General features: G+C 45.7%; 1 protein-coding gene across 2 annotated transcripts in view; it reads left to right on the top strand.

Annotated features, from left to right (window-relative positions):
- The window catches only part of RASAL2 (RAS protein activator like 2), a 163,261-nt gene that overhangs the window by 134,806 nt on the left and 15,450 nt on the right, over positions 1-13,005 (top strand). For both annotated transcript variants that reach the window (XM_053985267.1, XM_053985266.1), the window contains exons 6-13: positions 139-292; positions 1,789-1,887; positions 2,661-3,215; positions 5,024-5,168; positions 7,809-7,953; positions 8,846-9,082; positions 9,724-9,925; positions 12,236-12,435. In XM_053985267.1, coding sequence (XP_053841242.1) covers positions 139-292; positions 1,789-1,887; positions 2,661-3,215; positions 5,024-5,168; positions 7,809-7,953; positions 8,846-9,082; positions 9,724-9,925; positions 12,236-12,435 — 1,737 coding nt within the window. The remainder of the gene's footprint in view (positions 1-138; positions 293-1,788; positions 1,888-2,660; positions 3,216-5,023; positions 5,169-7,808; positions 7,954-8,845; positions 9,083-9,723; positions 9,926-12,235; positions 12,436-13,005) is intronic.

Genomic DNA, 13,005 nt, shown 5'->3' with positions numbered 1-13,005 from the left:
GGTTTGCAGACTAATTGTGGAAGTTGCTCTGAATAAGCACCGAGACAAGCTGCAGCTTTGTCTGGGATCTTGCCAGCTCTTTTTGGTAACTGTGAGGAAAAAAAAAAAAAGACATTTCTTTTCCTCCTTGTCCTACAGACCACGTGAGTTGCCCAAGCTGAAGGAGTCCCGTTCCCATGAGTCTTTACTGAACCAAGCCAGCACCATAGAGACTTTGGACTTTGCAGCAGAAGAAGCAGTCTTTGTCAAACCACTTCACAACAGTATCCTTGGACGAGACTTCTGCTTTGAGGTAGGGACAGGCTCCAAAACCGGCAGCTGCCAGTCCCCCTGAACCCTGGGGGAATGCTGCTGCAGGACTGAGGGACTGGAAAACAGAGCAGCCGCCACTGCCTTGCTGAGGTTTGGGTGGGGGCTGTTGAGCCATCATGTGACTTTTGAAGTCCTTGAGGTATCAGTCACTGATGCCAACAGAGAGAAGTCTTTTTCTAATTGAAAAATCTCTTCAGTTTGATAAGCATTTGTAGTGTGCATGCAAATGTGTGGTTGATACATACAGCACAATGGATATGCCATAGTATGTACATGACCTGTGTGCTCACCCTCTCCAAATTCACCTAGAATTGAATTTAGAAAATTTACTGTAACCAAGAAATTAGTTTTACAGTCACAGTCCCATTCCATTAGCTCAGTGCTTTCAAGTTGCCAAAGGAGAAGCCTCAGTGGCTGTGCACGTGTCCATTGCACCGTGAAGCAGGATCCAAAGATCCCTTTGCTGTTTCAGCAGAGGCTGCAGGCTGTGGCTCCGAGCTGTGCTCCAGAAACAGGCAGAAACTGTGTGTGTGAGCACAGCCCTGCTATCATAGTTCCAGCAGTGGAGCCCTGTGTGTTTGGATACAGCTGAGGCCACGTCACCTGTCGTGGCAGGGGCAGGTCACTCCGTCTTCAGCAGGATTAGTCAGATGTGTCTAAACTTCTGGAACAAAGATCTGTTTACAACCTGGAAAATTCTGGCAGCATATCAGGCTCTGGTCCCTCATGATGCATCCAGGAACTGTTCCTGTTTGCTTCAGCCTCATTCTTCTGGTTGGAAGCACTTTGCAGCTTGCTTGGGCTTGGGGAGTTGGGTGGAAAACATTGGCAACAGCTTCGCTCTGAGGCTGTTGCCTCAAACTGCTTTGTAATTGTGAGCACAAATGAATGGAAAGAGTAAATGAGGCTTGTCAGGCCACGTAAGAGGGGAAGAAACCCAGGCAGTTCCCTGGTGTGGGAAAGCAGAGCTGTCAGGGCTGGAGCAGAGCACAACTCCCTCAGTTTGTTTAGGCTGTTACTGTGTATATGGACTCCTGGGAATATTTTGTATGTCCAGTGTGTTTTGCCTTATGCTAATGCATGGTCAGTTCTAGTAACCAAATCATGTGGCTCTGGGCCTTAACAGGGAAATCGGCAAGCTTTAATAGCCACAGATCAATTAACAACTGTTTAAAAAAAGGAAGATTAATTAGCTGATTAAAGCTTTGTTTAAAAGTCTTTAAGAGGAGCCTCTGGTGCTCTTAATTTTATATAAATTCTTTTGTTTCTCTAGTTTCATATAACCTCAAACTTCTTTTGCTCTCTGCATTTTGTGGGCTTTTCATCCTCTCTGCCTTCTAGGCTGCTGTATTTTTACCTCCCTTTTTCATATTTACTTTGTTACTCAAGCATTGTTTATCTTCCTCCTTGCTTTTTGCAGCCTCTTTCATGTCTCCTAGGCTTGCCTGAGCTCAGTCTGTCATTTATTCATTCCAGGTAACCTACTCCAAGGGCAGTAAATGCTTCAGTTGTTCCTCTGCAGCAGAGAGGGACTGGTGGATGGAAAACATACGCAGACTATCGCAGCCAATGAAGGTAATAGAAACTGCAAAAATAAGATTAGTGGGGGAATGGAGGTGGTATGATTGGATTTTAGTCCAGTGTACCAGGGCTTCCCACAGATATATCCTCAATTAATTTAGTCTGGGGAGCCGTCCGCTCATCCGTGTATCTAAAGCTGCCGTGTGCTATTCCAGGGAGTGCAGTAGGTCAGACCTTTAATGAGTAAATACACACCAGCATGCTTCCTGATCCCTGCCCCAGAGCCAGCCTGGGATGCAGGCTGGATTTCTGAGGTCATGCAGCTGGGAAAGATGGGGTATGGCTTCATAAGGGTCATGTTTTAATCTAGGACCTCAAAAAAACCAACATTAAACCAATTGGAGCTGGAGTGAGACAGGGAATCAAGTTACAGATCAGCTGGAAATGTCTGATAAGTCACTCCATAGCTGCAATCCTGCCTCCCAGGGACAGGCTAACAGTGCTCTGGGATTCCTCACCAGTCTGGCAGCTTTGGACAGGCTCTTGTGCAGAGTGTTTGTTTTCTAAAGAATTTCAAATACAGATTTTGAAGAAGAAAAATATTCCAGCACTCTTGACATACAATAAGACAGCCCTTTGCCTCTGTTTAAGAAAATGTCCAGTTTTCTAGAGATTCCAATTCTCTCTGGATCAGACAATCTGATTCTGAATTCTGACTCTGTCCTTACCTCAGACAGAAAAGGCAGCACCTTTGCTGCCACTTCAGAAGATGAAATATTCAACTTTTAGGGGTTTTGAATCAAAACTGATCTCTTCCTTCTGCACAGGACAATTGCCATCGAGCTGAAAACGTGCTTCGCCTCTGGATCATAGAGGCCAAGGACCTGACCCCTAAGAAGAAATATTTCTGTGAGCTGTGCCTTGATGACACCCTCTTTGCCCGCACCACCAGCAAAGCAAAAGCAGATAACATTTTCTGGGGGGAGCACTTTGAGTTCTACAGCCTCCCACACATTCAGAGCATCACAGTTCACATCTACAAGGACGTAGAGAAGAAGAAGAAAAAGGACAAGAACAATTACGTAGGCCTGGTCAACATTCCCACGGCCAGCGTGACCGGTCGCCAGTTTGTGGAGAAATGGTACCCAGTCAGCACCCCTACAGCCAGCAAAGGCAAGTCAGGGGGGCCTTCCATTCGGATCAAATCCCGCTACCAGACCATCACCATCTTGCCCATGGAGCAATACAAGGAATTTGGGGAGTATGTTACCAGCAATTACGCCCTGCTGTGCTCCGTGCTGGAACCTGTGATCAGTGTCAAGAACAAGGAAGAGATGGCTTCTGCCTTGGTGCACATTCTTCAGAGTACTGGGAGAGCCAAGGTAAGCGCAGGTGGCTCCTGTTGGAGTGACTGTGGCTACTGATAAGGGGTTCCTGGTGGAAAATGGGAGGCCCATGACAGTAAGCAGCAGCAGCATATGTGATGTACAAAGTGTAAGCGGGAGGACTCTGTGACTTCATGTTATTCTGAAAATCAGCACCTACCTTTGAGTGTCCCTTGCATTTCTAAAATCAGGATGTAGGTTAAGAGATAAGTGAACAGGAGGTTGGTGAACTGGAGAAGTGCTTCTATAAATAAGCCTGTGGTACAGTGAGCAGAGGGTGTCGGCGCTGAGTCAGCGCTGAGTCAGCTGATCAATGCCAGCATCGATTTGGTCAGTGTTTGAACAGCTATTTGGGGCATCTATACCAAGTTAACGGTGATCCCACCTGCCCCAAGCCTGCTCTTAGGACTTCTGGGTGCACACTGCTTTCTTCAAATGAGTTGTGGGAGAGTATCCTGCAGGTCATGGGAAGTTCTGGGAAGCATTAGTGTGCATTGATCTATCTGGCTGCTGACTGCCAGCTGCTGTGTGAGTAGTGCCACGCTGGAGGCAGCTTCTGCCAGTGAATCCAGCTAGAGCACAAATCAGAAAGACAGAGATATGGAAGGATGGCTGTAAACAACATCCAAGGGACAGCCTCACCTAATTATTCCAGAAAAGGTCCTTTTCTGCTTGCCCCTTGAATCCCGTCTTAGGATGGCTGGTGCCCTGTGACAGTGTGTGTGACAGGAATACCTTCTTTAAGTGATCTGATGAGAGAAGCTGGTAGCTAAGATTATGTTGAAACCCTGCTAGAAAATGGCTCTGGATTGCTGCAGTGCCTGCTGCAACAAGTAGATAAATTAGTATTATAACTTTGCATTCCTGGTGTGTGAAGTTTTGAACCTCTTTTTATGGGAGGCACCAGGTGGCTCAGGCTGCCATAAAGCTCCTAAGAGGGTGTTTCCAGCTCATACTTCTGCTGATGGGGATACAGCTGGATGTTCCCAGTTTGCACCAGGTGAAAAGAATTCTCGCAGATTTTGTTGAAAAGAAACAGCAATAATGGACTGAAAACCAAGAGTACTAAATGTAGTTTACTCACATAAAGTTACCACTTCAGGAAATAAGTATTACTGTAGAATTAGACCCTATATCAGGAGATTATTCTCTGTATCAAGGCTTGCTGACAGTTCCTGCCTGGACAATCAAATACAGTTCAAGTTAGGCCATGTAGATAACCAGCAAGTTGAATGTTAACTTCTTTTTTCCCAAATCCTAAAGCACTCTTGGTTTGTAAATTTAATTTATTAAGCCAGTCTTCTTATTTAAATATCATCAAGCTGTAATAACTTGTGTGTCACTTCTAATTTGGATTTTTAGATCCATGTTTATATGCAATATTCCTTATAAAGATAAGGAATAAATATAGGAATAAATATAAGGAATAAATATAAAATAAGGATAAATATAATAGTACAGTTTCCTTCAGCAGACAAACCTCTGATAAACAAGCTGCTGAGAGGTTCTGTTCTGGAGCTAAACTGAAACACAAGCTTGGCTGTAAAGGGTTTTTTTTTTTTTTTTTAGAGATTTTTGCTTCACCCTTTATAATTTGTGATCTATATCATTTTACAAATATAATAAACCCAAGAGGAGACCTAGCTGTTTCCTCGGCCCTTACTTCATGTAGCTGCTACACCCCTTGTCTCAGGCTGAGAAATCATTTATTATCCTAAAATATCCTTCCTTCTTGGCTTCTGCAGTTAGCCTGGCACAACTGAGCTGGTTAAAATCACCTTTGCCATTTGACCTTTTTCCCTCAGGACTTCTTGACAGATCTGGTGATGGCTGAGGTAGATCGCTGTGCAGAACATGATGTCTTGATCTTCAGGGAGAACACACTTGCTACCAAAGCTATTGAGGAATACCTCAAGCTGGTGGGACAGAAATACCTGCAGGATGCACTGGGTAAGAAACCCCCTGTCTGCCACCTGTTGGCACAGCAAGGGCTGACCCTGAGCTGTGGCTGCAGCTGGGAATGTGGGATGAGAAGGAACAGCCTCAGCACTCAGCCTGAGTGTCTCATACACAGATAGCACTGTCTTGCTCTCGATGCCCTTCCTCCACATGGAGAAGGGTGCTCTTGGGTACCTGCAGGAGTAGCACCCAAGGCAAGGCAAGATTTGATGTAGCTGGGTCCCTCTTCAAGTTTGTATTACCATGTTCTGTTTTTCTGGGTAACTTTCTTTTGTGTCTCTAGCATGATAAATAGGTGTAACACTACAATTTCTTTGTGAACAATGGTGGTTGTTTGATCTGATATATAAAAAGGCTTGAAAAAGGGGTTTTGACACATAGCCCTTAGAGAGACAAGGCCAGGGAGTGAGACTGCAAGGCTGCCAGGCATCCCAGGACAGGAGATCAAGATGCATCCTCTCTGGGAAGCCTCTTGCCTGCGTTTTCCCTGAGTGCTCATTATTCACTGACTCATTAAAACTGCCTGGCCATCCTGGGATCTCCTACTCTCCCCACCAGGGTCTTCATGCCCACTGTTACATGCCAGGGTGGACTCTGATAACTTTGTTATTGTCCCCCCTTCACCAAAAGATTCTGCTCTAGTCCTAACCAGTGCCTGGGGAATTCCTGGCCACACAAAGTTAGCAGTAAAGGGGACCAAACCCAGGCTGGCTGGCTTCTGCAGGCTCACCACAGTCAGCTTTTAGCAGCTCCACACAATCTTCCTTCTCCACAGTTGCACAATGAGCCACCCACCCCCTGTTGTTTCTGGAATGAAGAAAGCTTTGGAAATTGATACAAGAGAAACAAGACCAGGCCAAAGCCAAGTCCCACACCACATCCTTTCACAAAAAGGAGAAAAAAAAAGCCAAGCTGCCTGCTTTCCCAGCAGTCTCACTTGTCCTCAGCAATGGCTGGCAAGGCATCAAGGAGATAGCTGGCTAAATTAGTGCTCCAAGGGTCAGTGTAGTCAGCTCTGGGATTATATCCAGTTTGGCCATTTCTGAAGTGTAATGAGCCTGTTCTGGTAGTCTTATTCTCCTGGGTGGGACGACTGAGTGTAAGTCACAGTTGTAGGCTCTCACCTGGTACAGAGGAACAAGAAGCCTGGTACTTTTTGCTGTGCTTCCCAGCAGGCTGAACATCAGCTGTGGGACCACTCCATTACAGCTGACTGCAAGCTCCTTAATGTGCAGTAATTGCATTAAATATTTTAACATTAATGACTTCCAATACATCATTTAGCACTGAGTGATAAGATGGTAAATCATAGGCAGGAGAGATGGAAAATGCCCCTAAGGCTGTCCAGCTTGTCTGCAGCTTAGGACAACTTCACTCGTGACAATATCCCCATCTAATTCTTTGTCAGGTTTTAAATGTCATTTTACTCAGCTACCCTGTTCTTTGAAAGGATTAACGACACTGTAGTTGGTGATAGCAATGTAACATGTATGTAAGGGAATCTTATATCTGAATCTTGTGGGCCACAAAGAGTAAGCTTCAAATATGTTTAAGGATAAAAAAATATTACCCCATAAACAAGAGTTAAAACAGAATTGGCTCAACAAAAGTGATGCCAACAGTTTTGCAAGTAAGAGATTTAGATGTCCTCGGCAAAAATTCAGAAATTGTGGTGCCTGCTTTGCTTGCAACATCACCAAGCTGAGATTTGGGAAGGGGCTGAGAGGTGTTTAAGGGGTTTTAGGAAAGTAAAAGCTAAAAACAAGCCCTTTTTCCACAAATAAGCCTTGTGTTAGCTCAGAGCCAGTGAGATCATCTGAAGAGATGAACTTGAAAGACATGGAATCATTAAACCAATGAATAAAGGGTTTTTCCTAGTGAACACCCAACAGCTTAAAAATCACTTGGAATGCCTGCATATAGAGCAGGGAAACCACTGACTGTTCATTCCAGTCTGTCAGACAAAGCCAACTTCATGTGGTTTGTATGTGAGCAGTTTCTGTTGTGATGCTGAAAGGGAAGGGTGACAGAAATGCCCATGAGCTTGAAAGATGCAGGCCATAAAAACGCTGTAAGGTCTTGGTATAAGAGGTTGAGAAAATTAGCAGCATCTTGCTAGTGCTTGGGTATTACTCTTACTCCAAGGGCAAGGTGACACTTTTTAAAATTAAAAAAAAAGAGGCAGATTTAGAAATAATATAAATAAATATCATTGCCAGCACATTTTCTGGGGAAATGATGAAGACAAATAGCACACAGCTTCATTCCTAGGACTGTGGATAATTTCACAGTTGATAACACAGTTTGAATACCAAGTCAAATCCTCCTCTCTAGGCCATAAGGGAAGTGCCTACAGGGTTGCTAAGCAGAGCCATCCTGTTTTTACACCTGTGCCTGGGGACAGCAAGGGCACGGGAGGCTGAAGCATCAGAGCCCAGGCTGTGCTCTGTTGGGAAAGGGCTGGGAGGAGTCATAACAGACACCCCAACAGCTGGTGTCTGGAGGCTGAGCTGCAGACACCCAGAGCAGCACAGGCAGTTGCCAGGGAAAGACATAAGCAGGATTTAAAGGTGTGTCAAGTAGGCTTTTCCTGTAACTACCCTGGTTCCTCATCCTCTTCCCTTTTTCCAGGGGAATTTATAAAGGCTGTGTACGAGTCAGATGAAAACTGTGAAGCAGATCCCAGCAGGTGCTCACAGAGTGAATTAGCAGATCATCAGTGCAACCTGAAAATGTGTTGTGAGCTGGTCTTCTGCAAGATTATCAATTCTTACTGGTAAGGCATCTTCCTTCCCTCCCTTTGTCCCCTGTTTGCTCAGGGGTGCCTGTTCCTCCTCTGAGGGTGAGGGAGCAGCAGTGGGACAGGGAAGGAGCACAGCCCCTTCCATCTTCCCAGGCTGCCTCTGTCCCCTTTCCTCACTGCCTTCCTGCGTGTGACTCCGGATTGCAGGTGGAACCTGTGGCCAGACTGAGGGGTCCCAAGCCACAAACCACACATCCCCAAATCCTCTGCCAAGGGAACACATACTGAATGTGACTGGATAAGGAGGGAATAAAATCAGAAGATAATAGCTTAGCTTGGACTTGGCATAAAAAGCTGCAGGTTTTGATGTGTACAGAAGACTTTTAGACCCTTCAGATGTGTGGAACTGAACAGGAAGTCACAGGGAGGAAGCACTGGCAGAGAGACTTCTATTAATCTCTGTTTCTGAGTAGCAGTGGAAGAAGAGGGGCCTTTCTGCTTTGGCATGAAGCAAAGGCATAGTACTGAGAGCCTAACAAGCAAGGTAAAACTGTCAGATATGGAGATGAGCTCAGTTTGCCTCGTTTGTTTTCATTATTCTAACACCCTGTTTGCTCCAGGGTAGCAATTGATAAGTAACTCCTAGCTTGCAAATCAGCATGTCTGGAAATGGCTTCACTTAACACACATGAACAAGGGGTGCTTTAAAGACTACTTAGATGCCAGCAGATTAAATGGGGATCTATGAATAGAGGCTTAATGACATTACCTAGCCGAGAGAGAATGAGAAAAAAATAGGGAGGTAAAAAAAGAGCTGATGTTTTCTCACAGATCAGTATTTTGGGTGACTGATCACCAATTCAACTTTTTGCATCTCATTGCCAGTGCAATTTTATCAATTTTATTTCCTTTTTTTGCTTTTCAGTGTGTTCCCTCGTGAGCTGAAGGAAGTGTTTGCATCTTGGAAGCAGCAGTGCCTGAACAGGGGCAAGCAGGATATCAGTGAGCGCCTGATCAGTGCCTCTCTCTTCCTGCGCTTCCTGTGCCCTGCCATCATGTCCCCCAGCCTCTTCAACCTCATGCAGGAGTATCCTGATGACCAGACCTCTCGCACGCTCACCCTCATCGCTAAAGTCATCCAGAACCTCGCCAACTTTGCCAAGTAGGTGCTGCCAGGGAAAACCAAACCGGTGGCCTGCCTGATTCCTAGTTGTGCTCACAAGCAGCTGAGTCTCTGGCAAACTGAAGCCAGCTTTAGGAAAGGGGGAGTCTTCTCACTTAGATGAGAACACTTGAGACACCTCAGATAAATTCTCCTTACATGCAGACTGGAGCTGTGTTGAATTCTGTGGAGGGGACACAGCATAAAACCAAGGAGAGTCATGCACTAGCATGTTAGTCTATGTGCTGTTTCAAAGGGAAAAAAGATCCTTGCTGTTTCAAGGATCATGATTTTCATGTTTTCTCCCTCCAGAATTCTCAGCTGAATGATACAAAGGGCATGGCACGTCTCCTACATGGGAGGAGAGAAAGAGTATCTGTGGGAGCAGGGAGAGATGTGATTTGTAATATAAACAGTGAGGTAGTAGTATTTAAGTAAGTACAACAAAGCTCTTAAATTGTCCATGTGGTTTTTTTCCTCCAAGACTTCAAAATCTTCAGATTTTTTTTTTTTTTTAACTCCAAATCTTCAAAAAGGCAGGTCTAAAGTAAAGTGTTTAAGTAATTATCTGTAAGCACTTGTACTCTATATATTGTGTGGAGGTTATTAACTGGGTTTCCCCCCACCTCCCTTTCCTGCAGGTTTGGTATTAAGGAAGAGTACATGGCCTTCATGAATGAATTTTTGGAACATGAGTGGGGAGGAATGCAGCGTTTTCTGAGGGAGCTCTCTAACCCAGATACCATCTCCAACATGCCTGGATACGACGGCTACATCGACCTGGGCAAAGAGCTCTCGATGCTGCATTCCCTCCTGTGGGAGGTTGTGTCCCAGCTTGATAAGGTAAAGCTGTTTGGAGGCCCGGGAGGGCAAATCCAGGGATGGTACCATAGCAACAGTAAGCACTAGGGAATATCAAGGGAAGCCAGGAGCTTTGGAAGGGAATGTGTGATGGTGCTGTTTCACAACTGCTCCTTCCGTGATTTTGGATCAGGGCTGCAGCAGGGTGTGTGAGGTGGTTGGGCTGCAGACACTTTGCAGAGCCTTTAGGAAGGTCAGCTGCAGGCATTGCTTGGAAGTGGACCTGAAATCCCCTGGGCAGCCAGTCCTGTCTCGTAAGTGAGGCATTTGGACAGGAAAAGGCCATGTTGCTGTGCCCTTGTGGTGCTAAGGGAGGTGCTTTGCTGCACACCAGGCCCTCCCCTGGTTCTGATGGAGGAATGAGTTGGCCCTGTGGAGCTGTTCTCATCCACAATTCAATCCAAAGCCTGCTGAGATGCTGTCATTTCCGTAGCCTTTGATTTTGGCAAACAAGGAATGCCGTGTAAGAAGCTGGATTCGTTCCGAGTGCCATCCTGTAGCAGAACAAGATTCTTTCTGCTGTGCCGTGTGCTGAGATCATGTGCAGTGTCCAGGTTCTGTTCTTCTGATCCCAGCAGACACCACCAACAATGCTTCCATTTAGCTATAGAAGGAGGAAAGGCAGAGCTTTGCTCTTCCTTAGCTATGTGGGTTTGCAGGAACCAAAATCATTAAAATCTTGCTAGCAAAGGTAGTTGATAAGGCCCAGAAAAGCTGAACTGTGAGTCTTTTTTTTTTTTTTTTTTTTTAAGTGCTTGAAACTGTTCCATACTTCAATTTTAGAGGTGCATTATTTTGTCCATGCTCCATGTATATTACTCTTTCTTTTGAAACTGGAGAAGTAAGGTGAATAGCAATGCACTCAATTTTTATTACATTAGGGTTTGCCAAAGTAGTTACTGGTTGTGTATCTATTTTTTCACTGTACATTATTTAAAAGAAAAAAATCTGAGCTTGCTGCATCAGAGTAAATTGAAATGCCCTTGACTCAAAAGACAGTCTGTATATTAATCTTAGTTTGATAATAAGTTATGATGTTGTTTTTCAATTTACCTCATACATATACACAGTGTAGATTCCAAATGTATGGATCTGCATGGCCCTTTCTGTAGGTTAGATGTATGGATCTATCCTAGCAGCCCTTGGGAGCTGGTACAGTGGTTTCCTGAAAAGAGAATTAAGGGGTAAAGTTACATGCATTATGGCTTTACTGTAGGGAATGACTGGGAAATAATGAAAGGAGCCACCTTGGAGATTTTAATAGCCACAATGCTGTATGAAAGTGTCTGTAAAGAGACCTTTCTCTGGAGCCAAACTGGCTGAATACCTGCTTATGGGGAAAACAAAGGTATCTTTGAGAAGAACATTGGTTTTGTAGCAGAATTTAATTTTTTTAATAAATCTGCAGTTCCTTCACCTTCTTCCTGCAGTCCCAGGAGCCTGGAGATGCCCTGTAGCTGATCTCCCTGCAGTGGCCCAAAGGGGTGAGAAGCCAGGGCCTGGAGGAGCAGTCTTCCTTGCTGAAGGCCAGCTGCTCTTACCCTCAGCCTGGCCAGCACTGCTCTTACCCTCAGCCTGGCCAGCACTGAGCTAACCTGTAATTGGAGCCACACATTTCATCCCATGCTGATGGGATGGTATTGGGATGAGGATCACTGATGCTCTCATGCAGTTATTTTTCATGTTTGGGTAGGGAAGAATGGCTTAATTAATTGTTGATAACGCTGTGAAAGGAGATGGCATCCATGCAGGATACCAAAACTGAAAGGCTTATGAAACAAAAACCTTCCCTTTCCCCATCACCCTCAACGCCTGCAATCCTCTCATGATCCCCCTCACCTGTTGGCATGCATTTCCTTTACCACATGACACCCTTTGCCTGGAAAGTTCCCCCCACCACCTGAATCTGTAGCCTTTGAATGCCCTTCAATGAGCAGATGCCGTAGTTTTCACTTTGACCTCACCCACCCGGGACCCAGTATGCTTTGCATGATAGTTTTGCATTGGAATGGCAGTAGTTTTGTTTTATTGAGCATGATTTTTATTTTTGGGGGTCAATCCTAATTTCTTTTCTATTTCCTTTTCTTTCCTCAATGTCTGCTGCACCCCGTTTCGTCTCCTCCATCCATCTCGTCGCCGTCGTTGTGCTGCTCCATAACACTGCATTGCGATCCTGGCACACCCGCACACAACCACCCACCCTCCTTCCTTCCACTCCATCCCTCCACCTCTGTGCATCGGTACCAAAAAAACCCAAATCTGGCGGATGTCGTGGTGCTTGTATCCAATTAGGGTGAAAATTCCTTCCTACAGGCAACCGTGACAAAATTGGGACCTCTCCCTCGTATTCTTGCGGATATCACAAAATCCATGACCAGCCCTACACCCACGCAGCAGCAGCTGAAGCGTTTCACGGAGCACAGCTCCAGCCCAAACGTTGCTGGAAGTCTCTCCTCGGGACTTCAGAAGATAACTGAGGACCCCACCGATGGGTAGGTTCCAGCCAGGGCTCAAGGGCAGCTGTGGGGTTGTTAAAGCTGTGAAGAGTTGGAACGAGATGATCTTTGAGGTCTCCTTCCAGCCCAAACCATTCTGTGCTTCCAAGGGTTGGGGGCTTCACCACCTGAGCTGGTTGCCTGGCCCTGCTGTGGAATGGGGAGCTCTGGCCTCTCTCATGGGGAATAGACCATCCCAGTAATAGGTGCACAAGGTGGCACTGGGCACCTGGAGCTTGGACTTACCCAGGACTCAACCACATCTCTGGGAGTCAGTGACTTGAGCTGATAAAAAACCCAGTTCTGTGATTTACTGCAGCCTGAGTGCACGGTCAGCCATCGTGTTTCCTTCTGGCCATCAGGCTGCTAATGGAAAAACTGAGCCGTAGGTGAAACTTATTAGCTGTGGAAAGCAGAAGTTGTACCTCCTCTGTTCCATGCAGCATTTTTCACACTGTAACAGCTGTTAATCTGGAGCTGTGACATGGCCGAGCTGCCAAAGGGCTCGGCTGCTGCAGGCCCAGAGCAGTGCTGTCAGGTACAAGGGCCAGTTTGTCACGTGCCCCC

The sequence above is a fragment of the Vidua macroura genome, chromosome 9, assembly GCF_024509145.1.
Source record: "Vidua macroura isolate BioBank_ID:100142 chromosome 9, ASM2450914v1, whole genome shotgun sequence".
Taxonomy (NCBI): Eukaryota; Metazoa; Chordata; class Aves; order Passeriformes; family Viduidae; genus Vidua; species Vidua macroura.
The sequence above is the reverse complement of the archived record's forward strand: the minus strand, read 5'-3'. Positions and strand labels throughout refer to the sequence as shown.